General features: G+C 40.9%; 1 protein-coding gene across 6 annotated transcripts in view; it reads left to right on the top strand.

Annotated features, from left to right (window-relative positions):
* The window catches only part of RBMS3 (RNA binding motif single stranded interacting protein 3), an 862,898-nt gene extending 852,593 nt beyond the window's left edge, over window positions 1-10,305 (top strand). For 3 of the 6 annotated variants that reach the window (XM_077304656.1, XM_077304652.1, XM_077304655.1), the window contains 2 exons: window positions 359-520; window positions 2,602-10,305. In XM_077304656.1, coding sequence (XP_077160771.1) covers window positions 359-490 — 132 coding nt within the window. In that variant the 3' untranslated portion in view covers window positions 491-520; window positions 2,602-10,305. The remainder of the gene's footprint in view (window positions 1-358; window positions 521-2,601) is intronic. The other 3 variants (XM_077304653.1, XM_077304650.1, XR_013225653.1) reach the window with 2 other exon arrangements.
* The last annotated feature ends 2,634 nt before the right edge of the window (window positions 10,306-12,939 follow it).

The raw sequence follows: 12,939 nt of genomic DNA on the forward strand, positions 1-12,939 counted from the left end.
CTGTCGGGTCAAGCATCCCGTCATTCTCAGGGAGATCTAAATCAGGTCTATCACCTGTGTGTAATAAAGTAGAATAGTGGACAACTTGTGGATTCCAGTACTGCGTGATAAGGAAAAGGTCTTTTCTGGCCTTCTGTGCAGAGCTATAATCATGGCATGCCTCTTTTTTTAAACATGTAGCCCTTACGTCATATCAGCATGTGGCTTTTGATATCCCCAGCAATAAAGCAACAGTACAGCTGCTCAGAAATAATGAGGTTGGTAAGATTGCGCTGATTCTGCTCTGTTGACATTATTCAAAGTAGTAAGGCCCTTTTGTGCTCCTGTTTCCTCCCCCTTTCTTCTTCTTCTTCTTCAGGGTGTTGTTGCCGATACCTCTCCACAGACAGTAGCACCTTCATCACAGGAAGCCAGTGGTCAACAGCAACAGATGGCGGTGGAAGCATCCAGTGAACATGCGTCTGCATATTCCTATCAACAGTCAAAGTAAGCTGATGATGTTCATTGACCTGTAGAACAGGTACGACTTTCTCTTGAATGTATTCCAGTAATCACATTTAATTCAGGGACGGTAGCCTGAATTTGCACCATTGCATTTCATAGAGCGATCTGGTTGAAAAATCAATAATGAGCATTGTTGCTATTTATATACTTGCCAGAAGCTCTACAGTCTATAGCAGGCTTTCTTGATGGTTCTGGAAAGATTTGCCAAATGGGTGGGAGTTAATATATAGTTCTGAGCCTCAGAGGAGGGCGGTATACAAATATAATATATAAATTAAATAAATGAATAATTTAAATTGATTAAACATTTATTGGGCAATATGACCATACAGTCATATTGACCCACCCACCCCCTTCCCAAAATGACCTGGAGGAAGTGGGAATGGGAGGGGCTGCAGGTAGCCGTGTCCACAGCTATACTTCCCAACTATATTCCACACAATTGTGCCACTTCCAGGGTTTCTCAAAGCCTGAAGAAAGTTTCAGGGCCTTCTCAATGATAAAAAATTAAGAATGGCTGCTCTATGGGCTGGATTCAAGGGTGCTATTACACTGGCATAGCAACAGTGTTGCCAGTGGAACAACATTTCCTTGGTGAAGGAAGAGAAAGTAATTTTGGGGAATTCACCTCTCCACTGCAGACCCCCTTTTTACCTTTGAGAGTCCCTTGGTCCCCTTGATCAGAATATCAAGGGGTTCAGTAGAGGCAGAGGAGTCCTGCTGCATTCCACATCACAGATGAGGCTTAGAGTTGCAACTGGCTAAGACAAAGCAATGTATATTTGATAGTAACAAACCTACACCTTCTGGGCCAGGTTTCTTTCCAGAGTTTTTCATGTTTCTTGATGAACAAGTCATACAATTTTATTTTAACATATTTGGGTTGGGTCTGAGGAAGAAATCCAGAAGGAATTTTTTTTTGGGGGGCGGGGGTTGTGGGGGTTTCTGGCCTGAGTAACACTGATATTTGGGGGTCAATTTAGAGTTCTGGTCTTGTCCCTAAAGCCCATAAGTGTTTGAGTCTGAAGTCCTTTGAAGTCTGCCTCCACCTGCCTGAACTGGGATTCAGTTCCCCCTCTCTGGGGAAATCAGCCTTATCTGAAGTGAGGAAGGCCCGGAGTAGTAGGAGGGCCTTTCCAGTGGCTACTCCCAAATTCTGGGTTTCCCTCCCCAGGAGGAGAGAACAACCTTCTGAATTAGTATTCAGAAGGTATTCTGTTTTACCATTATATCATTTGTTATTTTCTGCATATCTACTTCTTAAATGCCAGTAAAGGCTTTGGTATCTGTCTTCTGAACTGGCTTTAAAAGATTTCTGTTGTGGAATGGTTTGAGATTAGTCCACTCATCGTGGAATAGCTCCTGTTTTAGTGTACTGTATTTTTTTTACTATTTTTAATTTTAATGATAATTTATTATTGTTTCTTGTTTTACCATTACCAGTGTAGCATATAAATGCAATAAATAAATATCAGAATTCCTCCCTTTCGAGATCTTGGACCATCCTCTGATTATGGGGGGAGCAGGGGGGGATTTGTGTCAGCAGGTAGGAATGCACTAATGCTTTCAGAACGTAAGCCACAATTACAGGTATGTCTGCACAGAATTAAAGCTTGTGCCTGTTACTTGGCTTAGTATCATCAGTCTTGCTCATTAACTAGAACCTTAATTGATACAAATATATTTGTATATATTGAGGTGTGTGCATATAATTCTTTTTTAAGTTATCAATTTCAGCCTTCCCAGTTTTAGTTTAGGGCCTGTGGTCACATTAAATTTGGTGACAAATTTTAGCTGGCATTTATTGGAAAGAGGACTTGGCAGGGAAGGATATTATTTCTAAACTTTTAAAACTTAAGTCTGAGAACCAGGGTGGTGTAGTGGTCAAGACTGGTGGATTCTAACCTGGAAAACCAAGTATGATTCCCCACCTGAAGCCAGCTGGGTAACCCTGGGCCAGAGACAGTTCTCTTAGAATTCTCTCAGCCCCACTTGCCTCACAAGGTGCCTGTTGTGGGGAGAAGAAAGCAAGCCACTCTAAGACCTCATCGGGTGGAGAAAAGCCATCTTCTTAATTCTTTTCTTTTCTTTTCACAGACAATAAACAGGACTGAAGAATGTCAGTCTACAAAGTTTGCCTTGAGTGGAGAAACTTCACTGAACAAGAAGTTGGCTTCCAGTTTGCACAGGCATCAACCGAATTTTCTTTTTCATTTTCTACCTTACCCAACAACAACAAAAACTAAACAGTGTTTCTATGTGCTGTGCAAATTGTTCAGTCATGTAGTCTGATAGTTTTATTTTTGCTATTTTTTTATTAAAGAAAAAAAAAGAAAAAGAAACCCATGGCCAAACAATGGGTTTGATATTTCATCTGGATGAACATTTGAAATTCAGAATTTACTCGAAAGTGTAGATAGATTCCCCCCCCCCCGAAACAACAACAGGGAAGCCGACAATGTCAAGAGGGAGTGAGCAGAAATGGAAATTAATGGTCTTCCTCAAGAAATCAGCTACTCTTCCCCCTCCCCCTTCTTGTTGAGATCCGATGTGTCTTTTATTTTTGGAAGTTTGTTGTTTTTTTTTTAAAGAGAAGTTTAGGTAAGGTTTATCTTGAATCTTAATTGCCTTAATTTTAAGGACGTCAAAAGCTCTCGAGGCAAAGCTGTCAACGTCTTGGTAGAAGAAAGGAGAACGAATTCAAGTGCACGCCGGTGTCAGCTGGTGCTGTAGTTTCATAGACTGGATTTTTAGGGTGAACAATATATATATAAATATATATGAACTGTGCTGTTTAGCAGAAAATGTGGGGTTTTTTTCTTCTTTTGAAGAAAAAGGAACTGCAGCGATGTCAAGGATCAAATAAAATGCTGAGACTTTTATGAACTTCCTTAAATGTTGACAGAGAAGAATCTAGAAGGCTAAAGTGTTTTCAATAAAGTTATTGACCTGGGGTGTGGGAATCGGCTCGCATTGTCAAGAATGTGGGTCTTTTTCCCTTGCAGGATGGAGATTTTTGTGTTTTTTTAATTTACAAAGCGTGATCGCCGGCAAAAGCGTTAGTGCTTTTTATCTGCAGTCTTTTTTATGAGCTTTAAAAAGTTTTTAGTCTGCTTTGCTTGTCACATTGCAAACACCTAGCTTAAGAGCATTGGGTGGGGGGGACTTAACGTAGATAGGAGCTTATGGTCAAAAAAAGTGCAAAAAAAAGCAATAGCTAGAAGAAATTGTTGACAATTTCTGTAGTCTTTCCTAGTTGTGATCAAATGCAGCCTATGGATGGCCTATTTTATACCAAAGATGAAATGACACCCTACCACAGTCCAGAAGATAAGAGGGGTTTTTTCTTATTTCTTTCCTTAAAAAAAAAAATCTTTATTTGACCTACATGGCCGGACCAGTTCTTAACTTTGCGTTTGTTTAAACTATCTTCCACTGGTGTTTTACATCGTACGTACTTAGGCTCCTAATGGAAAGGTCTGAGTAGTTAGTACTTAGTAGCGCTTAGTAGGATTTCACAGCATGAGAAAGGAGTGACTTGCTGATGGTTCGACCCAGGTGCATTTTTAACTTTGCTGAGCTTTTCTGCTATATTGTCTGGTTCTGTTGGTACTGGAACTGCAGTCTTCCTTTGTTGCACCCTGTGGGTTTCATTTCCTCCCTACTCCCTCTGTCATCTTCCAGCCATCTTCACTTTGTCATGGGGTGGTGCATTTGAGTCACTCAGAAGATGCCCTTGAAGGCAGAGAGATGATCAGAGTTTCATTTCATTCTCCCATGGAAGAAAAAAAGTTCTGAGAAAAATTTGCTCACGTTGATTCTCTCATGAAAGCATGAAGTTAACAGTCACTTTATACTAACTGACTTTCTGTTGTCTTAATCTGTTTGCTGACAATCACTAATTAGTTTGATGAGGCAAAAGACAATAGCAAGTAAATTGAATTGATTTAAACCTATTTTTAAAAGAAAAAAAAAAGAATATATGGACTCTATATATGGATGGTCTAAGAAAAATGTAATCTTTTTCCAAAAGAAGGGGATGTCATTCAGTGACAACTTGGGGAGAATGGCTAGTGGTGGGGAAGGCCCCTCAAATTTTTGCCAGTCCCCCACAGAATTTTATGAATAAATGTTTTTTAAAAATATGCATTACTATCATTCCCCAACTTCCTTATCCTTCAGTGGTTCCCCTAGTTTACAAGGGGCACAATTCTTTAGGAATCTTTTGTGTGCAATCATGATATAAATGGTTATCAGTTGAACATGAGCATGTCCGAGGAGGTTGTCCAGATTTTCCTCTCCACCCCCAACCAGAGCTGCTATTGATGAGCAAGTACAAGATTCCTTCTCTCTATAGCAGGCAGAAAGATCTAGCAAAGGAAGCACTTAAACACACACACACACACACAAGCCAAATGACTGAAAAGGTTGTAGTTTGGAGAAAAGAGACAGGTTTCGCCACAACTGCTGTGGTACATTCAAAACAGGGTAACCGTATTAGGGTGGGGGGCAATTGAAGCAACCAGATATGTAGTATTAAGGATAGAATCCACTGAACTTGATTTCCATACAAGCTCCAATATAGTGAAATAAACGGTGTTTGGGAGTACTGTCAGAAGATTGCGCGATGGTGTCCGTGGTTACTTTAAAATGTCTTTCTAGAGAATCAAGTATTTTTTTAAGAATACAAATTCCTTATTTTTACTGCAGTATCTCCTTTTGGGTAGGGGTGGGGGCGGGTTACCTAAACAAATGGCTGCTAGATATGCAAATATGTTTTACAAAATATTAGGATCATCTGGTCAACTGGCATAGAAAGAGGACCTGATTATGTGAGATTCTAAAGAGCATGTCACTTTGGTTGACTACATATGGACAATTCTAACTAAAAGGGCAACAACTTGAGGGGGGGAAAAGATTCTCTAAAGACCTCTAGCTTCTTCCTTTCCTTCGCGTGCTTGGCCATTGCTGTTTATGTTCTGCGTGCATCACTTGGTTTTCTTTTTCTTCTCATTTTTTTCCCTCTTTGGGAAAGTGTGAACAGCCTGCTGGAAGGGATGTGGAAAAATATATATACCCAACCCTGCCAGTCTTGTTTTCCTCTTCTTTATGCTCTGTCTTTTTCGATGTGTATAAATAGAAATTATCCTTCCGTGGCACAATTCCTGATGTACATGAAAAGAAGCAAGGTTGGGTCCACCCCCCCCCCTTTAATTATTGCTTCTGTATAAATTCTGGTTTGGTGCAAAGACAAGCCTTGTTGCAGTTGACGAGGAGGCTGCGAGGTAGCTACCGTGTGGCAAATGGCCTGGCTGAGGGACCTGCCTGTTTTGATTCAGAACTCTGCTAGTTTCTTTAGACCAGGGGTAGTCAAACTGCGGCCCTCCAGATGTCCATGGACTACAATTCCAATGAGCCCCTGCCAGCAAATGCTGGCAGGGGCTCATGGAAACTATAGTCCATGGACATCTGGAGGGCTGCAGTTTGACTACCCCGATTTAGACATTCTGAACCTTCTTCTTCTTCTTCTTCTTCTTCTTCTTCTTCTTCTTCTTCTTCTTCTTCTTCTTCTTCTTCTTCTTCTTGTCTGTGGGTACTGGGGGGAGGGAGGTTGACAAAAAATAAATAAAACCATTATGGCAGAATGATTCTTTACTAAGGCAAAAAAGAATGGACAAAACCTATTGTATTAGGGGTTCTATCATTGTGGAAGTTTGTTTGGTATCTACAATGCAAACATTTTTTGTAATAGAAGAAGAAAGGATTCACTTGATTCAATGTATTCCCTCATTTTGCTAGACCTGTTGAATGGGTTAAGAGCTAGAAGACAATGGCATGCCTGTATGTGGCTATGTTGGAGTAAGGGACCACTAAGTCAGACATTGACCCTAGGACTGTTTCCACACTGGTAACTTTGCTACTACGGCTCACATGCAGAAGTACAAATCTGGGGGGGGGGATGAGGTGCACTGGGCCAAGAGCTCCCATGTGTGGGAACAGGAAGAGGTGGAGCAACCTGGCCCAGCTCAAACCCCAGCCTGCAGCCTGGTGTGGAACCTCCGGTGTGGAAACAGTCTAGAACAGGGATCTTCAACCTGTGGTCCTCCAGATATTATTGGACTACAATTCCCATGAGCCCCTGCCAGCAAATGCTGGCAGGGGCTCATGAGAATTGTAGTCCATGAACATCTAGAGGACCACAGGTTGACTACCCCTGGTCTAGAAAACCAAAGGGTGAGGCTTGAGTTAATATGTTGGTACATAGATGAAACCTTACTTTATCAAAAAGATTGGCAAGTCAATTGAGCCTATTTGGATTTGTGTTCTGAAGCTCTACACTTCTTTGCTTATGTACACTCTTTGCCCATGCTTAGATGCAGGCACCAAGTGGCATTTACACCAATTCATGGAAGGTCTCCAAAGATCAGATCTTTTCTAATAACTCTACATACTAAATTTGCTATATAGGCTTGTAATCATAACCAGGGCCCAGGAAGCTTCTTCAAACACAGCTTCCCTTTGAACATCACTTTGTCTATTCCTGCTTACAACATCAGCATCAGCTGCGTGGGAAATGCAGTTGTTGACACAAGGACCACATAATTGCAGTTATCCTTTGTGATGTTGCCATTCATATATTACTACGCTAACATGGAGCTGAGTGCTTGAGGAGTGGTTTTCAGGTGATAGTACACAACTGTGACAACATATTAACTGACTTGGAGTTGTGTATCAATATTGGTGTTCTGTTACATCTTTATCTTGTCCTTCTTCCAAAGATCTCAGAACACCATATGTCAGGGGTGGCCAAACTGTGGCTCTCCAGATGTCCATGAGTTCCTGTCAGTTTAGCCACCCCTGCTGCATGTGGTCCCCCTCTCCTCTGTTTTATCTTCAGAACAGCCCCATGTAAGTTGGGCCGGCCCAAGATCACCCTGTGAGTATCATGGGTGCATAGGGGCTTGAACTTCAGTCTTCCCAGTCCTACTGTACATCACAACAACTCTTTTCAGTTCGCAATTTATTACTATCACATTATTTTAAAGCAAATGCTGTGTGGATTATGATCCTTTCTACTCATCCACACCTGATCCAAAACACTCTATACTGTCTTGATTAGAACCGAGCTACTCCCTGCTTATTTTAATCCAAATATTTGATCGTGAGTGGTTGTGGATTGGGATGTTAGTCTGAAAGACGCCACAAGAAGCTATTCTAATTTTCTTTTAGATGTTTTCAATGATCTTCTCCCTTCCCTGAATCTTGGATGTTTCCTTAAATGATCCCTAGATATGTTCCTAGTGGTGGGTTCCTAAATGCATGACTCTGGCTTGCCAAGAAGCTGAGAGTATCTTGTTACGATAGTTCAATGTCCCATTTGTGCAGCAGAATTTGGATGTTTTGGATGCGTCCATCACATTGTATTATGTTCGGCGATAGTTGTGCTCACATCAGAGTAGTAGGAAAACTGGTGATCAGACAGGCAAGGGATTCTGCAATGAGCTTAAGCATTAAAATGCATTTTTACATTATTAAAAAGAAGAAGGAAAGGTATTATTTATATATGTATGGCAACCACACTCAGCAGATTTGAGAAGGCCTGCAGTGTAATAAAGTTTATTTTTAATATGTCACAGTATTTTGAGCTAAATTATGTTGTCGATGGTATTGAAGAAATGATGTGAAATATGTAGAAAGCTGCCTTGGTTCATAATTTTTCAGCTTGAAGGTGTTTTTCTCACCCTCATCATTTTAATACTGAGGCTGGCACGAGTACAACAGGTTTAAGTACAGATTCCTAGGCTATTATCTCTTGAGTAAGAGTCACGTGAAAGATATGATGATGAGCTTAAAACAATGAATCAATCCATGTGGTGATGAGTCCAAATATGGAATTGGAAGATATTTGTGTTTGAATCATACATGGCCAACACTTCTTTTCAAGGCTTTATTTAACATGAAATTGGTTCTGATGTAAACAGGTGTAAAGGATCTTACAGATCCTCTAAGTGGGCTAGCTGTATGAAGGGATTGTGAAGGAAAGCACGCTGCATGTTTCAGAGAACCTCTCTCTTTTTTATGTGCTCTCGTTCCTCTACAGTGTTGCGTGAATTATTTTGTTTTTTAAAAAGCACACACATAATCATGCATGTTAAAATCCATGTGCAACCTTGGCCAGAAGGAGTGTCAGCAGTTCAGCTGGCCTCCTCCTTCCTTGATTAGTGGATTTCAGGAATCATCAAATATCAGATGGAGGGTTTATTTCTCTTTTTTGGGGGGGAAACATCCCCCCCTTTTTTTTGGCGTCCTATAACCGAAAGTGGAATCAAGCATCAGATTCCTCTTCATACCTCAGACTGTAGAAAATAAACAGTATTTTCACTTTTACTGTCATGTTCTTGGTTGTTGTTTTTTTTAATGAAAATGTGTTACAAAGGCTGTAAAATGAATGTTGGGTTTGCTTCCATGGGGATTAAAATTCTTGTGTTTACATAAATGGGTCTGAATATTGACAGCTACTACATTTGGGGTTCTTCCACCCTCCTAAGGAGGTGTGAAAGACTAGCTGTTCAGATTTACAGCTAGGCCCTGATTCTGAAAGGTTTTCTTAATTATTATGGAAGACATTGCCTTTTCAAACAAGAAAAGCCTTCCCAGGAGCCCCTGAAAAGTTTTAGTTATTTGGTATTAAAGGCTGAAGAAGTGCCAGTTCAACAAACCTTGAATACATTGCCAGATGTAGGTTGAATGTATCCATGCTGCCTCTTTGCCAACAGGGGAAACAAGCAATTGAGTTCTTCGTCCATATCCTTCCAAGGGCAAGGAGTGCTGATGACATTGGACATTTATGGGACTGAAAAGGGAAATTGTAAAATGATGCCCCGGTTTGTCATGAACTGGATTTCAATTTAAAAAAAAAACAAAATGGAGGCAAGGAAGCCCCAACTGGTTGCTTCAAAGTGAAGTTCACTCTGAGTGCATCCTGCCCTGAGAATGAAGGTCTATAAGACTGGCAGCATCCTGCATGTGAAGCAAAACATTGTCCGCTTGGCCCAAGCAGGAAGTCAATATGGTGGTTGTGTGACTCAGCCTTGACAAACAGTCAACTCACACTCACTAGTTTTCTGAGCTTTAGATAAAGCATTCAGTTGACTATTCGGCCGAGGCACAGAATGAGTCTAGTTAACCTATAACCTGTTAACAATTAAGGATTGTGAGAAGGGGCCCTGCAAAAGGGGGAAACAGTTCTACTCATTGAAGTGCACAGATTTAAGCTGGGCTGATTCTTAAGATTTGACTAATGGTCAGTCTAGGGCAGCTCCATTCTTTAAGTGATAGAAAAACAAATGCATTCATTTATATGCTTGTAAAGGGGAAAGAAGGTTTTATTTTTTAAAAATAGGACATTTCAAGACTGCATGCAGCAATTTTAAACTTGTTTTTCCACGTAAATGAGAAGGCGTCCATTGGTTTAAAATCAAATCAAGAAGTTGGGGCTTCAGAATTATGTGGATGGAAAAGACCCCCTTTCTAATTCCTCCCCTCCCAGTTCCTGAGCTATAGCCCACAAAGCCTCTGAAAGGAATTCAGATTGTGATCCTGTTTTGTAAGGGCATCAATGTGCTAATGTTTCAAAATGTCATGAAAAAGTTCTGTATTGCTGAAGATTTTTTTTTCTACATTATTTTTTTCATTTGTACCACAATCCTACTAGCTGCCATTTTGCCCATTCCAGGGGCTTTCTGTAGATCAGTGGATGTTAGGTTTAAACTTCTCTTTTCTTTGATGAAGCTTTCAATAAAAAAATGAAAGAAAGCATTGTGTCTCTGTGTTTATTGGTCTAATGACAGAAAAACAAAGCTAAGCCATGAGGTCTGCATCTCTGTGTCACGCCAACCAATAATTAAGACTAACTGTAGATTAAAAAAAAAACAACAGTCAGATCCCAACTTCACATCTTGCTTTGACCAGCCCTAACTAGCAATAGTCAGTGGAGTGGCCTTCATCCAAACAATCACAGTAATCAAAGCTCATTTAAGGAAACCATGGTTCCATATGATGTAAACCTAAATGTTTAAAGGCAGAATTATATGTGAAATTTCTCTTATTGATCAGTAATATTACATGCTTGTTTTTTATTTTATTTAGATTTTTATACCACCCCTCTCGGACTAGCCATCTCAGGGTGGTGTACAACGATCATAACATTGGTTACAATTAAAGCATGAATATTCATATAATTTTTTTTAAATGAGAAAAGTTGAAATACTCAATGTGAGCACTGACATGCTATGGTCTGCTTGTAATACATACAGGTAAGGAGATGGTATGGAAAGGGGGGAAAGGAGGGACGTGCAGTCTGCTGTTTGTCTGTATTTTCTGCTGGCCTCAGGCATAGGCCTGATGGAAGAATTCTGTCTTGCAGGCTCAGCAGAGCCTGTAGACCGGATTCCAGCCTACTTAAAGACAATGATTTGTTGCAGAAAATTCAAAATAGAACTAGAAGCTTTGGTTGGTAGACTGATCAATCACAAATCAAAAATTGACCGTGTCGCCCAATTACTCAGATGTAAACTGAATTAAAAAATGGTGTTGGCCATCTAACTGAATTGATTTTAAGGCCTTATATCAGACTTGTGGCAAGTCACACATGTGAAAAAAGACCAACTATGGCCGTCATTACGTGAGACACTATGGCTGTTCTTGCTGCCAAAAATGGTATAGAAAGGAAGGTTGTGCCATGCCACTTCTCTCAAAAAAGTCACTCCTCAATCACTTTGAAAGTGATTGAAAGTGAACTTCTGGCTGAGAATTGGGTCAAGAAATGGGTGTACAACAGAAAGAGGGACTTGGTAGATATTAACCCACTAATAGAAGGGTTGGGTAACTTCTACCAATTCCCTTTTTTGGCTGTACACCCATGATTTGCCTCTTATTCTGTTCCCATGAGCCAGCTTGGTGTAGTGGTTAAGAGTGGTGGCCTCTAATCTGGAGAACTGGGTTTGATTCCCCACTCCTTCACATGCAGCCAACTGGGTGATCTTGGGCTATTCACAGTCCTACTACAGCTGTTCTTACAGAACAGTTCTGTCAGAGCGCTGTCAGTTCCACCTACCTCCCAGGGTATCTGTGGTGGGGAGAGGAGGGGAAGGTGATGGTAAGCCTACTTTGAGACAACTTTGGATAGTAAAAAGCAGGGTATAAAACCCAACCCAGCATTTTTAGATCAGTGGTCTTCATTGAAGTGCCTGGTGTGAGTGTAAAAGTTAGTCTGTATCCAAGCTGTTGTCATTCTTGGGGATTCAATGTTTTGATCAGGATTTTCCTTTATACTTCTTAGGTAACTTGCTTTTAGGCTTAGTTCCAGTAGCCCTCAGTGGAAGTGAATATGTTGCTTCAGTTCATGACAACAACGGAGTTGAACATATACTTCTCAGGTACTTTGGGACTTTCCAGCAGTGTGCACTTTTCTTCCAAACGCGCTCCCTTAGTAGTTTGACATTTGGCTCAACAGTCAATTTTATAGGCCTCCTAAAAATCTACCACCTTCTATTTTCCTTTCAATAGAGTTTGTTGTGCTCATCTCAGAATTGTCCAGGTTTATGCTTACGCAGGGTACACATCCATTAAGTAGTGGACATCCATTAAGTAGTGGGCCTTTGTTTACTGTTGTAGGAATTGTGTGCTTATACTGCTCCTCGGAGACATTAGAGATAGACCAATGATGATGTGTTTAATGCATTTGGAGGTTAGCCCTTTGGATGAACATTAACTGGGGAATCCCAGTTACCATATGTGAATGATATGGCTGTGTCCTTTCTGGTCATCTAACAGCATAAGAACTTTCTAGGCCTCGCTCCACGGCTGTCTGCATGACTATATATTTGCTCAGTTGATGAGTTTCTGAACAAATACCTTGAGAGCCTGGTTTGATTCCCTGCTCCTCCTCCACATGGAGCCAGGTGGGTGACCTTGGCTCGCCACTGATAAAGCTGTTCTGACCAAGCAGTAATATCTGAGCTCTCTCAGCCTCACCCACCTCACAGGGTGTCTGTTGTGGGGAGAGGAAAAGGAAGATGACTGTAAGCCACTTTGAGACTGCTTCGGGTAGAGAAAAGCGGCATAAAAGAACCAACTCTTCTTCTTGTGTATATTGAACAAATTTGGAGTCCAATGACACCTTTAACAGCAACCAAGTTTGATTCAAGGTATGAACTTTCGTGTGCAGGCACACTTCCTTGTGTGCCCACGGAAGCTCACACCTTGAATAAAACTTGGTTGGTCTTAAAGGTGCCACCGGACTCCAAATTTGTTCTGGGCTTCAGGTTAAGATAGTCTGTTTTGCAGCAGATGGGCAAATATGGAGAAGATTCTTCAATATCCACCAAGCCTAGGAATGGGGCCATTATTGTTTACAAGGTCCCTAACTGGGTA

The sequence above is a fragment of the Paroedura picta genome, chromosome 11 (genome assembly GCF_049243985.1).
Source record: "Paroedura picta isolate Pp20150507F chromosome 11, Ppicta_v3.0, whole genome shotgun sequence".
NCBI lineage: Eukaryota > Metazoa > Chordata > Lepidosauria > Squamata > Gekkonidae > Paroedura > Paroedura picta.